Here is a 19792-nt window from a genome sequence, read left to right as displayed (position 1 = left end):
CTCGTCAAGTCACACGATTTTTTTCTGAAAGTTTTAGGTCTATAATCCATTTTGAGTTGATTTTTGTAAATGGTTATGAAGGTGAGTATCCTAGATTCATTGTTTTTCATAGGGTAACCAGTTGTCCCAACATATCATTTATTGGAAAGACCATCCTTTTCCCATCCAGTTGCCTTGGTATCTTGTTGAAAATCAATTGATCGTACATGTAACAGTTTATTTCTGTACTTTTCAATTCTCTTACACTGATCTATGTCTGTTCTTCATTGATACATTATTTTAATTACTTCTGCTTTATAGTAAGCACTGAAATACTATAATATGTTTTCAATTTTGTTTTTTCCTAAAATTGTTTTGGCTAATCTAGGTCCTTTGCATTTCCATGTAAATTTTAGATTCAGCTTTTCAATTTACAGAAAAAAGCCCACTGGGTGTTGATAGGGATTGCATTGAGCATATAGAATAATTAAAGGAAGATTTCCATCTTAACAATATTGAATTTTTTAACCCATGAACATAGGATATTTTCCCATTTATTTAGGTTTTTATTTACTTTCTCTCTATAGTGTTTGGTAGTTTTTAGTGTACAAGTCCTGCACTTCTTTTGTTAAATTTTTGTGAGTATTTTATTCTTTTTAATGCCATTGTAGTTGGAATTTTTTAAAGTTATTTTTTGGATTGTTTGTTGCTAATATATAGGAATTTTGATTTTGTATATTGATCTTATATCCTGCAATCTTATTAAACTTGTTTAATATTTCTAATTATTTCTATATACTCTGAATTTTCTAAAAGATTTTATGTATTTATTTGGGGGGGGGTGGAGAGAGAGAGAGAGCACAAGCAGGAGGAGTGGCACAGGGAGAGGGAGAAGCAGACTCCCTGCTAAGCAGGGAGCCCAGGACCCTGGAATCATGACCTGAGCCTAAGGCAGACATTTAACTGACTGAGCCAGCCAGGTACCCCTATACTCTGAATTTTCTACATGCAGATGGTGCTGTCTGCAAATAAAAGCAGCTTTATTTTTTCTTTTCTAATTTGTATGCCTTAACACTCTTTTTCTTGATTGTATTGGCTGGAATGCCCAACAATCATAGAATTATAAAAGTGATTATCCTTGTTCCTCATCTTAAGGGGAAAGCTTTTACCGTTAGTATGATGTTCTTTACCGTTAGTATGATGTTCTGGTTTTTCTCAGTCCCTTTATCATTGAAGATTTTCTTTTCTCATTCCTAGTTGGTTGAGAGTTTTTATTACAAATGCATGTTGAATTTTGTCAGATGCATTTTCTTTCTTTCTTTTTTTTTATTCATTTTCTATATAGAGATGATTATGTTGTGTTTGATTCTTCTATTAATATGCTGTGTTATATTTACTGATTTGCAGTTGTTAAACCAGCCTCGCATGTGGGGATAAATTACAGTCCATCATGGTGTATAATTTTTCTTGTATGTTCCTGAATTCATTTCGCTGATACTTTGTTAGGATTTTTATATATATGTCCACAAAGGATACTTTTCTATAGTTTTCCTTCCTTGCAATGTCTTTGGCCTCAATATCAGAGGAATATAGGCCTTATAGAATGAGTTTTCTTTCTTCCCCCTTCAAGATTAAAATTATTTCTTTTTTAAATATTTGATAGAATTTGCCAGTGAAACCTAGACCAGGGTTCTTCGTGGGACACTTTCTAATACTTGGTTATTTGACACACTATAGGTTTGGTCAGATCTTCCATTCTGTTTAAATCAGTTGTAGTAATTTATGTCCTTACAAGAATTTGTCCATTTCATTTAAGTTGTTTAATTTATTGGCCTCACATTACTCATATTATTTTTCTCTTAAGTTCTGTGGGCTGATAGTGATTTCCCTTCTTTTATTCTTGATTTTGGTGTCTTGTATCTTTTCTTTTTCATGGTCAGTCTGAGTAAAGGTTTATGGTTTTGTCTATCTTTTGTAGAAGATCCTAACTTCTGCTCTTATTGATTTTTTTCCATTATTTTATTTTTATTTCATGGATTTCTGCTTTTGTCCTTTTTATTCCCTTCCTTCTGCTCACTTTGGATTTAATTTGATCCTCTTCTTCTAGTTTCTTAAAGTAGAAGCTTAGATTATTGATTTGAAACCTCATTTCTTTTTTAATGTGGCCGTTGAAAGCTATACATTTCCCTCTAACCAGTTCTTTAGCTGTGCACCATAAATTGTGATACATCATGTTTTTATCGTCATTCAGTTCAAATGCTTTCTTATTTCTTTTGCAATTACCTCTTTGACCTTGGATTATTTAGAAGAGTGTTTAATTTGCAGATACTGGGAGATTCCCATATTTCTTTCTGTTACCGATTTTTATCTTAATTCTGTTGTAAGACATAGTTTGAATGGTTTCAGCCCTTTTAAATATATTGGGACTTGTTTCATGGCTTACCCTATACTTTGTTCTGACAAATGTTCCATATGCCGTTTAAAATAATGTATATTCCCCCAAAAATAATGTATATTTTACTGTCGTTAGGTCGAGGGTTCTGCAAATGTCAGTCAGGTGAGTTTAGATGATAGTTTATTCAAATCTATGTTCTGGTTGATTTTCTGTCTAGTTGTTCTCCATGATGTTTTGAGTATTGAAAGTTATTCCCCTTGAGACCTTATGGACTGGTAAGACCTCTATAATTTTTACCTGACCCTAGCTAAACAAAGATGTGGAGACCCAAGTGAATTTCTGCAGAGTACCAGTGAAGAAAATATTGCAATTCAGGTAATAGAGTATATTTTAAATAAAAGTCTTCAGGTATTGGAGTTCAAAAAAAAACAAAACTTAGATACATGTATCACAAGATTATGTTTGTGTTTCATAATTCTCTGCTTCATGAGAGGAATTCATTTACTTTAACAAATGACCACCTTACTCTGTACAGAAAAACTATAGATTCAGGAACTTGGTGGAGCACAGAAGACGATTAGTTGCAAGTAATGAAAAGTCAGTTTACATTTTAGTGATAACAAGTATTTTGTTTTTTTAAAAAAAGATTTGAGAGAGAGGAAGAGAGAGAGAGAAGGAGAAAGCACTAGTGGAGGGAGGGGCAGAGAAAGAGGCTGAGAAAGAGCAGAGTTTCCACTGAGCACAGAGCCACACTTAGTCTCAGGACCCTGAGATCAGGACCTGAGAGGAAACCAAGAGTCGACTGTGCCGCCCAAGTGCCCTGACAGTATGTATTTAAGTACCTATTTTCTTAGGTCAGTGCTTACAGATTTGGAAAATTTATACGTTCATTATTCCCTCCTTTCATTTGTTTCTTCTTTTGTGCCATTTTTCTCAAGCATGGGTTTATTTTGTTTGATTCATTCTTTGTCTCATACATTGAGAAGAAAATATATGGAATAACTAAGGTTGGATTATCCTGTAATTGTCTCCATTTCTGATTACTCTTAGATGGACTGTAATGAAGCCAACGAGACTTATACGTTGAAACTTTAAATGTATAGGCTGGGGGAGGCGAATATATAAACCAGAGATAAGATTTGCCTATAGCAAGTCCATATTCACATTGGTAGTCTTTCCTGAGGACAGTGGGTAAAATTAAGTAATTTGAAGGTCCTTTTTAATATAGTCCTTTAGGTGTATGAGTAATAAACAGAAAGAATGAGGAAAGTAGATGGTGCAAAAAATAAAGAAATAAAAGGATCATGAAATAGAAGTATTCTGAGTTTCATCATCAGTAAATGCCAACCCATGAAAAATGTCTATCCATTTAAGACTCACTAGAAATAGAAACAGTTGTTTATTGCTCCTTAGACTTCCCCTCATTAAAAAAAATAAATACATGCTCATTGGAAAAAATCAAATAGTAATAGAGTAGTACGTAAAAGTTAAGGAAGTCTCCTCCTTCACTGTCCCATTCTCTTCCAATCCCTCCACAAGCTCATATTCTGTCTTGCTTTCTTACTCTCTCCTCTTAGGAGTAAGCCTGTTAATCCCTGGCAGTGCTCTGTGTTGTAGTCAAGATGGTTAATATTTTGGGGTGTGCTAAATTGGGGTTATAGCCATAGACAGTACATTTTGTAAAACACCCCCCAGCACACCCCAAATCCTAGTGGTATCAAGCAACATGATCTAAGAGTAGAAAAAAGAACTTCCAGCAAAATGGGATAGAGCTGAGTAATTGTAAGTGGCGACAACAAAGATGCCTGTGTGCGCGTTGTCAGGGCAGTGCTGGAAATGGTATCTTTGGGGCACCTGGGTAGCTTAATTGGTTAAGCATCTGACTCTCGATCTCGGCTGAGGTCATGATCTTGGGGTTGTGAGCTCGAACCCTGTGTCATGCTGCGCACTGGGTGTGAAGCCTGCCTAAGATTCTCCTTCTCCCTCTGCCCCTCCCCACATTAAAAAAAGTGGTTTCTTCTCCACACAGGCCTGCACACTCTCTTACACAGCCTATTACTCTCTTTCTGTGTACTCCCCTTCCATAGAGCTTTCTTTTCATCATCTCCATCTCTGTAAAATTAAAGTGAAGGGTGGTGATATAAAAAAGTTCTAGACTGTCCATTCCCCTTAGTGGTGACCAGTTGTAAAAATGCGGTGTAGGGGTTTAAATGGAAGGCATTCGAAAAGACATCTTCATTCTTTAGAGGTTTTGCAGGAGTAAACCAGTGAGACTTGCCATTCGTTCATCCATTTAGCAAGTGACCAGCATCCTACTATGTGCTAGTCACTTAGCGAAACACAGACAGTAAACAAATAAGAAAATAAATGTCAAATGGTGGTAACGACTTGTGTTTGTTTCCAAGGGCTTTGTAACAAAGTACCACTCTTTGTTAAAACTAGAGTTTATTTTCTCACAGTTCTGGAGGCTAGAATTCCAAAGTGGAGATGTCAAGAAGGTTGGTTCCTGGGGCGCCTGGGTGGCTCAGTGGGTTAAGCCGCTGCCTTCGGCTCAGGTCATGATCTCAGGGTCCTGGGATCAAGTCCCGCATCGGGCTCTCTGCTCAGTGGGGAGCCTGCTTCCCTCTCTCTCTCTCTCTCTGCCTGCCTCTCTGCCTACTTGTGATCTCTCTGTCAAATAAATAAATAAAATCTTTAAAAAAAAAAAAAAAAAGAAGGTTGGTTCCTTCTGAGGACTCTGAGGGGTATCTGTTCCATGCCCCTCTCCTAGCTCGTGGTGACAGCTGACAGTCCTTTGTGTTCCTTAGCTTGTAGACATGCCACTCCAGTCTCTGCCTCCTCCTCTTCACAGGGAGCTTTCTCACTGTGTGTGTCCAAAATTCCCTCCTTTTTTTTTTTTTTTTAAGATTTTATTTACTTATTTGAGGGAGAGAGAGTGATTGGGAGAGAGAGAGAGAGCACAAGGGAGGGAGGTGCAGGAGAAGGAGAAGTAGACTCCCCATTGAGCAGGGAGCCCACTGCAGGGCTCAATCCCAGGACTCCCTCAGGATCATAACCTGAGACAAAGGTAGATGCTTAATTGACTGAGCCACCCAGGTGCTCTTAAATTTTCCCTCTTCTTATAAGGACACCTGTCATGATTAGATTAGGGCCCATTCTTATGATCTTGTCTTATTTGATTACATCTGCAAGGACCCTATTTCCAAATAAGGTCATATTTTGAGGTTTCAGAAAGGACATGAATTTTCAGAGAATGGTATTCAGCTTACGACAGCACTACAGAAAAAATTAAAACAGGATAGTGGGACAGTGGGTGCTGGGGTGAGATGGGCTTATGATTTTATAGAGGATCAAGGAAGGCTTACTTTTGGGGTGTCATTTGAATAGAGAATTAAGGAAGGTGGAGGAGAGAACCTCGTGGGTATCCCTGGGAAGAACTCTTCAGACAGAGGGAGCATTATGTTCTCCTGAAGCAGTGTGTTTGGCTTCTTTTAGGAGCATCGGGGGACCAGTGTAGCTGACGTAAAGAAGTAGATGAGATCAGGGCGGCAGGGGGGAGGGGTAGCTGGGTTACATATCATGTAGGGCCTCCTAGACCTCTTGCTTTTACTCTGAGTGAAATGGGAAACCACTGAAGAATTCCAGGTAAAAGTTGATCTGATTGACTTTATGTTTTAAAAGTGCCCTGGCTGCCATGTTGAGAATGGGCAAGGTGAAAATAGACAGATGAGTTAGAGGGCTACTATAGTAATGCAAGTGAGAAAGTGAGAAGAAGTCAGATTTTTTATATGCTTTAAAAGTAGAATTGGTAGGTTTTACTATTTGAATGTAGGGTGTGAGAGAAAGAAACAAGCCAGGGATGACTCCTAAGTTTTTTGGCCTGAGCAACTGGAAGGAATTGCTTTTTACTGAGAAGGAGGAGACATGCTAAGTGGGTTATGCAGGTCTGGGCTTCAGGAAAGAGGTCTGGGTTCTAAATATAAATCGGGAAGAAGTCACCTAGAGGTGTTCTCTGAAGGCACGAGACTGGATTAGATCTTTGAGAAGGGAAGAGGCATGGTGTCTGGGACACCAGTGGAAGAGGTCACTTAGAGGCACAGATAGTTCATCCAAGGCAGTGGGACACAAGATAGTGTGGGTACAGATGCAGGTGGGTGACCAGTCTGAGGAAGAGTTCATAGACCAGTCTGGCATAACCTGAGCCTAAGAGGCTGGACAGGAGAGAGCCCAAAGAAAAGTATCCCAGGTGATACAGCAGCCTAAGGGTGTCCTGGTGCTCTGGGTGCTAACAGGATTTTCCCCAGAAGTAAGGGTTTTCTGTCACTGCTGCTGAGGTGACCGTTGAGCATTTCTGGCCACTCTGTACCCCTGTGTAATTCTCTCCTAATTTCTATCATATTCTGGATCTTTCTCTTCCTTTCCATCCTAACTACCCGTATCCTAATTCAAGCTTTCATTACTTCACCATTGGACAGTTATAGCATCCTATATTAATTATCCTCAACGTTGTTCTTGTTCAACTCATCCCATATGTTGGTACAGATTTAGCTATCCCCCCAGGCTTAGCTTCTTATAGCCCAGAGTTGATTAAGGGTCAGCCTTTTTTAATCACTCACCATGTCTTTGAAATTAGTCCCCCATTTCAAGGCTTTCCACAACCTGGTTCCTTTCTGCCATTGCAGGCCCCCTTTGTGAACTCTGTACTCAAGACCAAACAGTATTCCTGCTCATACCCTTGTGACACTGGCTTTCCTACCTCTTTATATTTGCTCATGATGTTCCTTCCACAACGAATGCCCATTCTTTTTTCTCACCCCCAAATCCCAGTCTAAAGAGATGCTTGTGATTTAAGAGCTAGTGTATCCTGGGATACCTGTGCCCAGTAATGGTTTTATTGTAATGTGATATATTATCAAAGATGCTGGTGGTCTGCCATCAGTGGGACAGATAACCTCCATCTGCTTTTATGTTCTCTGTATACTGCTAAGTAATTTTTTTTGTTTCTGTTATTGATTTTAACAAAGCAGTGCTTGGGAATGGTGGTAATTACAGCAGAATTAATTCTTAGTTTCTTGGGATCAATTCATAAATCTTAGCCCCACTGAAGGAGAAGTGGGAGAAGAATAATATCTCAATATTTTGAGCTCTAAAATATACAACTTCACAAAAATCGAAGAAGGGGGGGAAAATGAAAGAAAAAAAAAGGATCTGAAGGAAAGATGCCATATAAACACAGGGCGTCATTATTTATCAGTTTGTAGGAAGATTTACCGCATGAAACATAGTTGTTTTAAATTTTCTGGTACTTGATATGTCCTTTTAAGAGTGACTCAGATTCTTACGGCATCATAAGACACTGTGCCACCCCCCCCCCCAATCGTCCACAAAAGCACATTCAAGCAGTGGCCACCAACCTCTCTCTCCTTTCTATGGAGTCTGACTCACCACTCACTGTAACTCTTCAGCTGATACATGAATTTCAGTTCCATTCAATTACCAACTTTTAATTGGATCCCATTGCCAGATTGGTCTCCTGTTCCAGAGTGTTTCCTCTTGGCTGCACTGTTACTATGGCTACTTGGTTCCTTCTACTTACTTCCTGCATTAGGTGGATGACATCCACTCTGGTATGAAGCTAGACATATACTGTAAAATTGCTATAGTACTAAACACCGTCGTCTTGCATTCTGCCTCCCTCCTACTGCCCATCTGGAATGGGATCAAGTCCACATGGTAAGGTTATTAATTCTTCTATATCACTTTTATTTTAGGAAGCTTCACCAAGTTTTAGAGTTAGAAAATTATGGAGACCCTCTTTCTCTACTCCCTAGCCCCACACCTAACACATACCTCCAGACATATGGCATATACATTACATAAAGGAGCCAAAGAAGTCACTTCATTAGATGAAAAAGTCTTCCTTTAGCTTCTTTCTTATGTTAGCATCATGTCCCAGTTTTGGACTTTAAATGCACTCCATTTTAGAATTGGGGAAATTAGTTACACTTAAAGACCAAAGTATGTCCTTTTTTTTTTTTTTTTTTTTTTTAAGCAAACTGCTGTATGCCCTGTAAATCTGTAAATATGCATTATAACCTTCAGGTTTTGTGGGACATATTCAGTGGGTCTTCAGTGGTTAAATTGAATGTTGTTAATAAAAAATAAAAAGACCATAGAATGCCATGGAACCCACCCTTTGACGAGGAAACTTAAAATTTTGTAGACCTGAGTTATTTATCTCATCAAGTTATTTAAGATGAGAGCTGTTATTCATCCAGAATGAAGATTTGTTGTAATGTTCTCTTACATAAAGTGACCTTACTACTAGTGGGTTTCCTGGATGCCATTTTTCTAGTTTCTCATTAGCTTGCACTATCACCTTTTTTCTAGAGTGAGCTAAGACCAAGAGACCTTCCTGTGGCTATAAAGTAGGACTCACATTTAGCTCAAGTAAAAACAAAACTAAAACGTGAGAGATCTCAGTCTGCAGGAATGGATTCTGACAATAAAGACTTTGCATTTACTCTGCTCCTTGTGCCTGGGGTTTTAATTTAACACATCAATGAAAAGGCAACATTTAAAAGGGGGGGAACACCCAGCAGGACTTACTTTTATTAGTGCAATTTGTAAGAAATTACTGCATTTAATGAGAAAATCGTTAAGCATGAAAAAATGGGCTGTGACTGAAATTGTGGAGCTTAAATGGTGAGATTTTAATTGGGTTTTTTAGTTATTGGTAAGAAAATAATAATAATAATAAAAGCCGGCCAAGGCTGTATGTATGTAGTCGAGGTGGTCAGCATTTTATATCCTTCGTCCGATTTCCTGTGCCGCTGGTCACGTGTGATACTGTGGCTGTGGTGGTCTCTGTGTCAGGGCCACGGACTGTTTCTGCTCTCAGAAGGGAGGCAGGCAGCTCTGTCTGCTCAATGGAGAATTCTGGGGCAAATCGTCTCGCACAATAGTTTCTAAAAGGGGGAAGATCAGGGCAGAGGCAAAGAGCAGGACAGAGCTGTGTCTGCTTCACAGTCCAGCTGCTTCAAAGTAAGATGTTTGCATATCATTTACGTGAAGCTTATCCTTTTTCCTAATTCTCAGGTTTTTTTGGTGCCACCCGGTGATTTCTTTTTCCCCCAACAAAATATATTTCATTAAAGACCACAAAACTAAAATAAAACAAGGAATACCAGATTTGCCAGACTGAGAACCACAAGCATTGAGGGCAGATTCTGCCTGGGGTCTTATATCCAGCCTCTTTTGGAAATAGAAGCAGAAAGGACATTTAAGAAATAAGTCAGCATATATTTTGTCATGGAGAGGAAAATATTTGGGGTAACTTTTTTGTACTTCAATTTTCAGAAGATCCTTTGACTTCTGTGAAAGGAGAGAAGCACCATGGGAAGGGTTCAGTCACTTCCGGTTTCTCTGGTTTGTCATCGCTGTCCACACAGTTGTATGGCCACTGTGCACTGGGTTTCACAGTGTTAAACCTGAAGGAAAGGGAGGCGTCTATAGCTCTAAAGATGTTTCAAGTAGACATGAAAATCTCTCTCTTTCTCTCTCTCTCTTTTTTTAATGTAATTCTGGTTTTGTAGAAGTATACTTTAAATATATGTATTTTTAAACATTTTATTTATTTGAGAGAGAGAGAGGGCATGAGCAAGGGCATGAGCAAGGGCAGAGGGCAGAAAGCAGACTCCCTGCTGAGCAGGGAGCCCAATGCAGGACTTGATCCCAGGACCCTGGGACCATGACCTGAGCAGAAGGCAGATGCTTAACTGACTGAGCCATCACCCAGGTACCCCCTGTATGTATGTGTGTGTGTGTATATATATACACATATATATATATATAAAAATAAAATTTGATATATATTGCGTATATATATTTTTATATATATTTAAAAAAATACATACGAAATTGGCTGAGAAAAGCTTTAAGTAAATGCTTATGAACCTTTTCAGTAACTTTCTATTGAATTTCATTGTATCCTCTCATTAGATAGAAGAAAAAAAACTTCACATTTTATCTTCCTTTATTATTTAAAGAATTCTTTGTTAATTTTGTGTCTCCAGGATATATCCAGTGCATAAAATGGGGCATCCATCCACCTCTATGGCTTCATAGTAACACTGTGTGGAATCGCCCCTGGATCCATTTCTCACCCTTCCCCTGGGTGCACCAGATCTGGGTGGGGGTGGGGACGGGCCAGAGCTAGCCCCTGCAGGTTGTATTTCCCAGCCTCCCATGACTACTGGCTTCCTACAGGGTTCAGCCCATAGGAGACCCTGGTGGGAAATTGGTAGGAGGCAAGGAGGGTGGGAAAAGCTGGGGTGTTTCTTCCTCCCTGTCTGTCTTAGGCAGCATCTCCTGTCCTCCATGGCTTTGGCTCCCATTGGACAGACCTATGAGTGAGCTCTAGTTGTTGCACCTTCCTCTGCTCTTTTCTCCCCCCACCCTGCACTGCGAAGGGGTGCTAAGGGCTTCTTGCTGTTCTGATCTCTGGATGACAGAACCGTTCTCAGTTGGCTTTATAGCCTTTCATCACCTGTTTAACAATTGTGCACATTATGCTTCCTTTGTTAAATACTCAGAGTGATTTCTGTTCTTCTGGTTGGACCCTGACTGATAGAAACACAGCCTCTACCCACAATGACCAGTTTATATCTGTAGTAAAGAGCCATAAGCCTGTTGGCAATCCATTTTTGTTTTAGTTGCCTGTATTAAAACACAGACTCATTTTCTTATCACGCACATGTTTCTTACACGTTTCTGGCTTAAAATGGTCATTGTATTGACGTGTGCATTTAATTGGTGGCAGACTGGACTACTTGCTTTGAGTTTTGTTTGCTGATAGATACTATTATTTTATTCTCTTAATTACTGACCTGACCGTATACTTATCTAAGTGCTTAATTTATATCATCATTTTAAGTTTGTTTTATGAAGATGCCACTGTCATTGCATAAATCTGTCCTTAACATTTACAAATAATTTAACTGTCGACTTCTGTAAAATGTGTACCCTTTCAATAAGTACATTTCACAGGAGACATTGAGATAGTGAGAAGGGTTAAATTGGGAAATGTCCTGAATGATGCCTGAGTTGAGCAAAATCATTTGAGATGACTTTATAGCCCTTTATAAATAATGTGTGACAGATGAGCGAACCCACTGCTGTTTTGGCTCTGTCCGATGGAGGGGAAAAAACCCACAATAAATGACTTACTTTCATTCTGTTAGAAACATCTTTGTAGAGAACAGCGGTAGTAAGCAAATGTCAAGTTGGAAACTGACAAGCACATGGCCCGGGGTGTTTTGGCCCCTGTGACTGTACATTAAGAAGAGAGGTGATTCATTTGGGGGGATTTTTGGTGGTGGTGAATATTTTCTCTAGAAGGGGAGAGCATACATTTCAGATTAAACAAACAAACAAACAAAAACCCCTGCCATTTTCCCTATACATAACAGTTTTGTATCTAGGTTGCATTTTTTAATGTTAACACAAAAGTATTATCGAGACTAATTTTGTCTTATCCACAATCTGTACATATGTGAGATGCTGGGCTAATATATAATGCCCATATTTAAAACCTCAGAATTTAGGCCATTTTGATTTTGAAGACTCCTTGAAATAAATGACAGCCCTTGCCTATGATGGATGGCCATCTTTTATATTAGCTACTAATGAGTATTATTGAGCCTCTGACTAATTCTGAAAAGCATTTTGGTGAATTATAATTGGGGCTGTGATTTACTGAGTATGAAGACTGATAGGCCGTTCCATACCCTATAATTGATGTAGAAGCAGAGACAAGCGCCGTGATGATCAGCATTTCCCTTATGTGGGGTGGGGAGGACGGGGGCTTCAAAAGCGTCATCTAGCCAAAGTAGAATATTATTTTGTCTGCCATTTCTGGATTTTACTTTTATTAAAAATGGCAGGAAAACATGAAGTGTCACCAAACTTCGGAAGGGAAGTCTCGTCCACATGTTATTCAGGATATTCAGGATATTAAAGCATCTTCCATCACAGATATTTGCTGGTGTTAAGTGGTTCATGATAGTCAGTGAACCACAAAATAGTCTGGATAGACCGACAGAATTCAGAATCATGGGCCAGAGGCACAGGCCACATAACTGATGATTCCTGGAAGGGCAAAATCTAGTTCTTCGTATTCTTTGGATTTATTGCAATTTGGATATGCTTATCTCCCTGTGTTCCTGAACTTCCTGGAGGAAAAGACAGACAGTCTAACATATAAATCAGAAAACTCAATCCAAATAGGCCCACAAATACATAAGAACTTCATTCTTAAATAGAAAGTAGATCTTGATACTCCTACTTCCTTTTCTTTATATCCCTTAACTGTGTCGTTACTGCAAATGGATTATTGACTTTTGCTTTTGCTTTATTTTAGTCTCCTGAATACTTTTCTCTGTAAGATGGCAACTCTGTGTGTGTGTGTGTGTGTGTGTGTGTGTGTGTGTGTGTTCCATCCCATGTCAAGATAAAATGGGTCAAGGAATTGTTTCTTGTTTTTGCAAAGCAGCTAAGTCCCTATTTAATTGATATATGGACTTCCTAAGCTTCAGTACCTAATCCCTTGTGCTTTTTATACTCTTTTTCTTGCAGTCTTTATGTCATAGTTTAGACACAACAGGTAGCTCTCCTCTTTCATCTCTTGGCATCCATGGCACCATACCCTCCCGGTTTTTGCCTGTCTCCCTTACCATGTCTTCTTAGCTCCTTTGTCAGCTCCCTTTCCTCTCTACGAGCTCTAAATGTTGCAGTTTCCTAAAGGCTTGGTCTTCAGTCCTTCTCCCCTGCAGTTGCTCTAGAGCCAAACTCCTTCCTGCCTCAGGACCCTCACACAGACTGTTGTCTTCTTGGACCACCTGCCCTCCAGCCTTCCCCTAGCTGATTCTTCTTCCTCCTTCCCCTCCTCCTATCTGGACTCCATGTGCTGAACCATTTGCTTCTCTTCAGACACACCCTGTGCTTTCCCATATCTCTTCTTCATATTTCCGCTCATTCTGTTTTCTGCTCTATGATGGCCAACTCCATTTTTCATTGCTCAGTGAAAAAGCCATGTTAATTCATGAAAATATCTTATAATCGGTCACCAGAGATTTTTAAAAATTCACCTCAGCTTACATATTTCCATACCAGTCATAGTCCTCTTCACATTTACCTCCTATTATTACTTTTGTATATGTCTTATATCTTCTTGTAGACTGTCAGCTCCTCAAAGCAAGGACTTCAACCTCACGTCTTCCACAGAACATACTCCAGGGTCTTCCCTGTAACAGTCATACAGTAAATATGTACTAGGTCGAAGTAATGAAAATATTCACTTGCATAAAGAGAAACATTTACATTGTAGCTCATTAAGGCCCCTCACTCATTTCAAAAGAAATGAGGAGCTGAGTCTCTAGGATTATTACCCATGGATGATGAAGGCTGTTATCGATGGCTAGTTTGGTAACTCTGAGTAACTTTATGTCCGGCTCATCAGAGCAAGTGGGCTGCTGTAAGTGGTGGAGAGCACTGTCAAACCCTTCTGTCACCTCACCTCTCCAAGCTGAAAACAGAGAGAGCCTCTCTTGCTTTGAGCTTCTTGTTGGTTTTCCGCTCTGCCTACTAATCAGGACTTTGTTATTTACCTTGTTTTAAAAGACTCATCCAGACATCCTTTCTCTCCTTGGTACTGTTGGATATTAATTCACCACTGTAGGATACATTGGTAAAGATTTCAGAAATTGCAAGAAAGTGTTTCTTTAATCCCTCAAGTTTGCTGAGTACTTTATTATAACGGAGATCATAATTTCTTAGTTGGTGGCAGAGATGTAGTAGTTACTGGGGATATTTTTCCCTTGCTGCAAAATGATTATATTAAGAAATTCTTGGCCCAGGTTTTTTTGTTTGTTTGTTTGTTTTTTCAGATTTTATTCAGTTAGAGAGCATGTGAGTGGGGGGAAGGGCAGAAGGAGAGAGAAAATCCCAAGCAGTCTCCCTGCCGTGGAGCCCGACACAGGGCTCGGTCTCATAACCCTGAGACTGTGGCCTGAGCTGAAATCAAGATTGGGTGCTCAACTGACTGAGCCACCCAGGTGCCCCACTTTGCCCAGTTTTTTAATCCTTTCCATAGGCTATAGGATCCTTAGGAAGTAAATTGATGGCACTGAGTTTCCTGTTTTTCATAAGGCACTGAACAGTGCTCAGGTCACTGTGATTCACTTAGTGGCCTCGAGCCTTTATAGGCGAACATTGAAAGTAGTTTCATTAGTATTGTGCATGTACCCGTTCATAATTACTGTGATGCCCAGATGAGGCTGTGACTGTGACCTCACCTTGGCCATTCAGCATAAATTGCCCACCCAGCCAGCAAGTAAGTGGTTTCAGGGCATAACTGAGAGTGAGCCTTTTTGCCCTGAATCTGTACATCTCCTTGGTTTGTTCTATACCAGTTGTTAAGGGTCATTTCAATCTGCTCAGTGATTTATACTCCCTAATGACTTTGTTTCTATTTTCCTCTACTTTTTTTCACACTGAAAAATACTTGTTTGTGGGGCAGCTTCAAGTTGCAACCTATCTTAGAAACAATAACATTATTAATGTTTCTGTAGAATTTATGACATTGCTTGCTGACAGTTATTGTTTATTAAGTATTCATGGCTTGTAGAGTACTGAGCAACAGAGAGAATATTCAGGTTCAAGGGCAGAAGATATGTAGCAATGATTCCTCGTTGTAAAGGGATATTACTAAATTAAGATGAGGGCTGGTCTTTTCTAATTTGACCTCTGATTGGTAGAAGATGGCATGTCCCTGGCTCATTACTCTTCTCTGTTTGGCACTGTTTGACATTTATCATGAGTGGGATTAGAGGAGAGACTAGAGGATCTGTTTTCTGTGACTATATTAGGAAAGGCAGTTTGGAATTACCCAGTTATCCCCTAAATTCTGGGGTGGGGGGGTGGGGAGAATAAAAACCACAATTTAAAAAAAAACCCAAAACCATTTAGTGTTAGTCCCAAAATGAACATTTAGCTGTAATTCTAAGCATTGTAGAGATTACATTTTATTTCTTGACAGATACCAGTAAGTATTACCCAAACTTTTCAAATACAGACTTTGGGAATCAGCATTTTACATCTCACCTGCCCTTCCCATCCACCCCCTCTCAAAGAATAGCTTTTGTGCCTACTGACCATGAAGCTTGTGAACCATAGTACGTACTTACAGGCACACAAAGCATATATTCTCTCTAACCAGCATCACTCAAAATGAGGAAAGTAAATTTGTTGTCTTTTCTAGCAAGTCGCCAACTAATAAATCGCATTGAGCAGTTTCTGGAAACTAATGAAACACCGTATTTTATGAAGAGCATGGACTGCCTCACAGTCTTCCGGGAAGAAGCCATTCAGGTAACGCTATCCTTGCTTGTCTTCCTCTTGCTAAATGGTAAGCCATCATCACACGGAAGACATACAGCACCCCACAAGTAAGCACAGGCTTTGCAGATCATTGTTCTCACCGTGAATAGCTGTGTGGGCCAAGAGATGCCGAAATGACTAAGTCTTTTTACTATCACTGTCATTTCTGAGGGGGTATAAAGACGGGTAGGATGAGTGGGTTGCTTCATCCCTGGGAGTTAGCTTTTCATGACATTAGAGCCAAGGCTGCATGATTCCTACTTAGGGAACCAGGGAGATTTCCATTGTAGTCTCTGATGACCCACACATTAAAGGACTGGCTAACTATTTTAAAGAAATTGATGGAAAATATATATTGGTATAACTATTGAGAAGGATGTTATGAAGATGGGAGTAGGGATCTGGAATGCCAGGAAAAATTAAGAATGCTGAAAATTAATTACTCAGAACCACACCCTACTTTTGATATGGGTTTTTTGTTTGTTTTATTAGGAATTTTGAGAAAACACTGTGAAAATCTTCCAAATTTTTTCTAGGCTTTTATATGTAAAGGTCTAGGCAAGAGTGAACAAGTTTAAATTAGAAAGTATATTTTTAAAGTAGGCGCAGTTGTAGTGTATGTTCTCATGTGGGTGCCTAGTAAGTATTGGCTAGGTGAGTGAACAAATTAATTCTTGAGTTGTTTAGGTTCTTACAAAGAATGATAAGAAAATGAGAAAACTGTTAAAATTAGAAGATGCAGAAGTAGATGATCCAGATGCCCTACAGATAAAGACAAAATATGGGCCAAGTTAAGTCAGTAAAAGACTAAGGATCCTGCAGGTGAAGAAGGATCTGGCAAGTTGGGAAAAGGTGGTGAAAATGTATTGCTTTTTCAGCACTGCCCCCATTAGACAGGGTACCCAGTAACACTTCTGTGCCATATTGTCACCAGCTGAAATTACCAGGTCACTAGATTTCTTAAAAAATAAAAATTTTTTAAAAATGAGAGATGGAAGAGCATCAGAAGAGACTCTGGAGACATATCAGCCACTCTTATTGTAGAGACCTTTTTATACTGCAAAACTGTACAACACACACACACACACACACACGAAACAGAAAAAGGGTTTTATAATTGGGAAAATGTGAATACTGACTGGTCATTTACTCCTGTTAAGGAATTTTTAGTAGTTTTTGGTATTTTTTAAAAAGTCCCTCTCTGTATTTTAGAAACTGCATACCAGCATATTTATAGATGACATAATATGCTTGACATTTGCTTCCAAACAATCCCAGGGTTGTGGGGGAAGGTCGGTGTATGGGGAGGCAAGACTGGCTGATTGGACAGTTGTTGAAGCTGGGTGTTGGGTATATTGAGCATTCACGAAACTCTTCTATTTTTGTTTGACTTTGTCTATATTGGAAGTTAAAAAGCACAGCACTGGGCTCCCCAAAACACTGGTGCAGCTCTGAGCAGCTGTGTACCTTCCACAGATGGAGGGATTTCTGGTTCCCCGCAAACCTAGCTGAAATTTGGAATGCCAGACCAGATCTCCCATTTACCAAAGAAGGACATTATATATTTTTCTTATAAATAACGGTGGATTTGGTATACATAGCGCTTTGTCTTGGGAGTGCCTTTTTTCTGTATTTGCTCTGACCTGACGCCCTTCTGCCCCCACATGCCACCCCAGTTTTCAGAGGAGCAGCGCTTTAACGATTTCCTGAGAGCCCTTCGAGAGAAAGTGGAAATGAAACAGTTAAATCACTTCTGGGAAATTGTCGTTCAGGGTAAGGTGTCTTTTGTCATTTTCTCCGAATATTTATGCTGTTTTTTTCTAAATCTAAACATAAATTATGTTGTATGGTGTGTTACATGGCAACCTGGTGACTTTCCATGTGGATTTGGGAAAATGCTTAGAATCCAGTGAACGAAAATAACAAGGCTTAGAAGCGAGCTTAATGAACATAAATAAAAAGTGGTAAATAGTGAACATGTAGGTCCTATCTTAAACTCTGTGCAGCATGACCCATCTCCAAGATGGTACCTTTTCTATTAGCTGGAAGAACCTGCGTGGGCAAACATTGCCCCCTTTCTCAGATTCTTAGACCCTTCCATCCTGCCGGACCCACAGCACGAACACTGACCTCACCCGCATTTTGCCCTTCTGCCACCTTCCATGAGCATGTTCTTGGGCTTTCCATATCAGCAGATGAGCGTCTTCATGCACCAAAGCCATTCCCTTCCTTATTCACAGAGACCAGTGCAGACTTAACCTAGAAAGAAGGCAACACACACTCTTTCAGTGTTAGGCTTGATGTTGGATTTCCTTCATGCCCTGTGCCCGGTTTTTTTCACCTGACTTGATTTTCTTTCAGAACCAAGTATAAGATACTACCTATTAAAAATACCTCCTATGAAAACAATGATGTTGAAGATTATGAAACTTTTCACGTGAAGTAGGGCCCTCGGATTAGTTTGAACCTCTTTCTGGGCAGACTCTGTAAAAAGGAGTTGCATATCTATCTATCCAGCTTCTAAGGGGCAGCTTTTCATCACTCAGGCAACTATTTCCCTGACAGTTAATTTTTCAGCCCTTTAACTTCTACACTGGGGAGCAAAAGCAATTAGAATAGGTGGTGAATGGGGCTTACTCAAATCACTCTGGTGTCTCTGCTGCCAGCCTAGTAGATGAAGGAGATTGGTTTTGGTATTTATTGATTGCCTCCAGCATATTGTTGGCTGAAAGGAAACTTAACAGGACATACACAAGGTATGCATTTTCTGAGAGCTTATATCCTATTGAGAGAATACACATGACCTGTGCCATTTCTAGGTACAAGTGATGTTAAATGTATATGCTTTTCTGAAAGTGTGTCATGCATCAGCCATTTGAGGCAGAAGAAAATCTTAGGAAGAAGAGAAAACTAAAGGGTAGATTTTCTATCCTTGATTTGCTCTCACTGAGCTAAAGTTGATGTATGTGCTAAATGATAGACATAACGTGAGAGCATGTTTCCTCCCAACCTGGGGCCTCTTGCCATTCCATCAGTAGCTAGTAACATTACTAGAAGTCAGAATGTCTGCAGATTACTATATTGGGTATCTAATGGGTTTGGACCAAAGTATATAGTCGTTCAGTTATTTATTTACTAACCTTGTCCATGCCTACATTGATGGGAATTGAAAGATGAATAAAATCCATTCCCTGCCCTTGAGTAAAGTATGGTCCATTAAGAGAGAGAAAATGTGTACGCGTAGTTTATACAAGGTGAGATATGATGACAGCCATTTCAAAGGCATAAACAAAGTAAGCTAAAAACTCTGAAGGAGAGATTTAATCAGGGAAGACTTCATGCAGCAGGTAGCACTTGAGATGTGGCCTTTATTTTACAGAGGCTAAGTAGGAAACAGGATAATATAAGGTGGAAGGAACAGTGTGAGTTAAGTGCCTTCATAGACTTCATTTCTATAGAGAAGAGCACCTGTGGAGTTTTAAAAATCTTTAATGGGGGGGCACCTGGGTGGCTCAGCGGGTTAAGCCTCTGCCTTCGGCTCAGGTCATGATCTCAGGGTCCTGGGATCGAGCCCCGCATCGGGCTCTCTGCTCAGCGGGGAGCCTTCTTCCTCTCTCTCTCTAATTGCCTCTCTGCCTACTTGTGATCTAACTCTCTCTGTCCAATAAATAAATAAAATTTAAAAAAAAAAAAAAAATCTCTAATGGGAAGATGGGAGGGGGGTGTGATGGAGAGGAAGGTACGATCAAGATTGATTCTTTGCAGTGGGATTTCACTCTGTGAATTACTTTTTAGATGGAATTACTCTGATCACCAAAGATGAAGCCCCTGGAAGTTCTGTCACAGCTGAGGAAGCCAAAAAGGTATTGCAGAGTAACGCCATCTTTAGATGAAGTATTGTAATGAATATTATTTTCTTGATGCCCGTTCCTCCTTGAAAATTTTAAATTTTAAGAGTAACTGAGTTAGTGTACTCCCAGC

The 19792-nt window shown here is 39.6% G+C and overlaps 1 protein-coding gene across 2 annotated transcripts in view; it reads left to right on the top strand.

Annotated features, from left to right (window-relative positions):
* Nucleotides 1-19792, top strand: part of XRCC5 (X-ray repair cross complementing 5) — an 89859-nt gene that overhangs the window by 59203 nt on the left and 10864 nt on the right. For both annotated transcript variants that reach the window (XR_013966527.1, XM_080798264.1), the window contains exons 17-19: nucleotides 15693-15802; nucleotides 17488-17584; nucleotides 19607-19674. Coding sequence is in view for 1 of the 2 variants with exons in the window: in XM_080798264.1 (XP_080654390.1) it covers nucleotides 15693-15802; nucleotides 17488-17584; nucleotides 19607-19674 (275 nt within the window). In the remaining variant the exon portion in view is untranslated. The remainder of the gene's footprint in view (nucleotides 1-15692; nucleotides 15803-17487; nucleotides 17585-19606; nucleotides 19675-19792) is intronic.

The sequence above is a fragment of the Martes martes genome (genome assembly GCF_963455335.1).
Source record: "Martes martes genome assembly, chromosome: 3".
Lineage (NCBI taxonomy): Eukaryota > Metazoa > Chordata > Mammalia > Carnivora > Mustelidae > Martes > Martes martes.
Note: the sequence above shows the minus strand (reverse complement) of the source record. Positions and strands in the feature narration are given on the sequence as shown.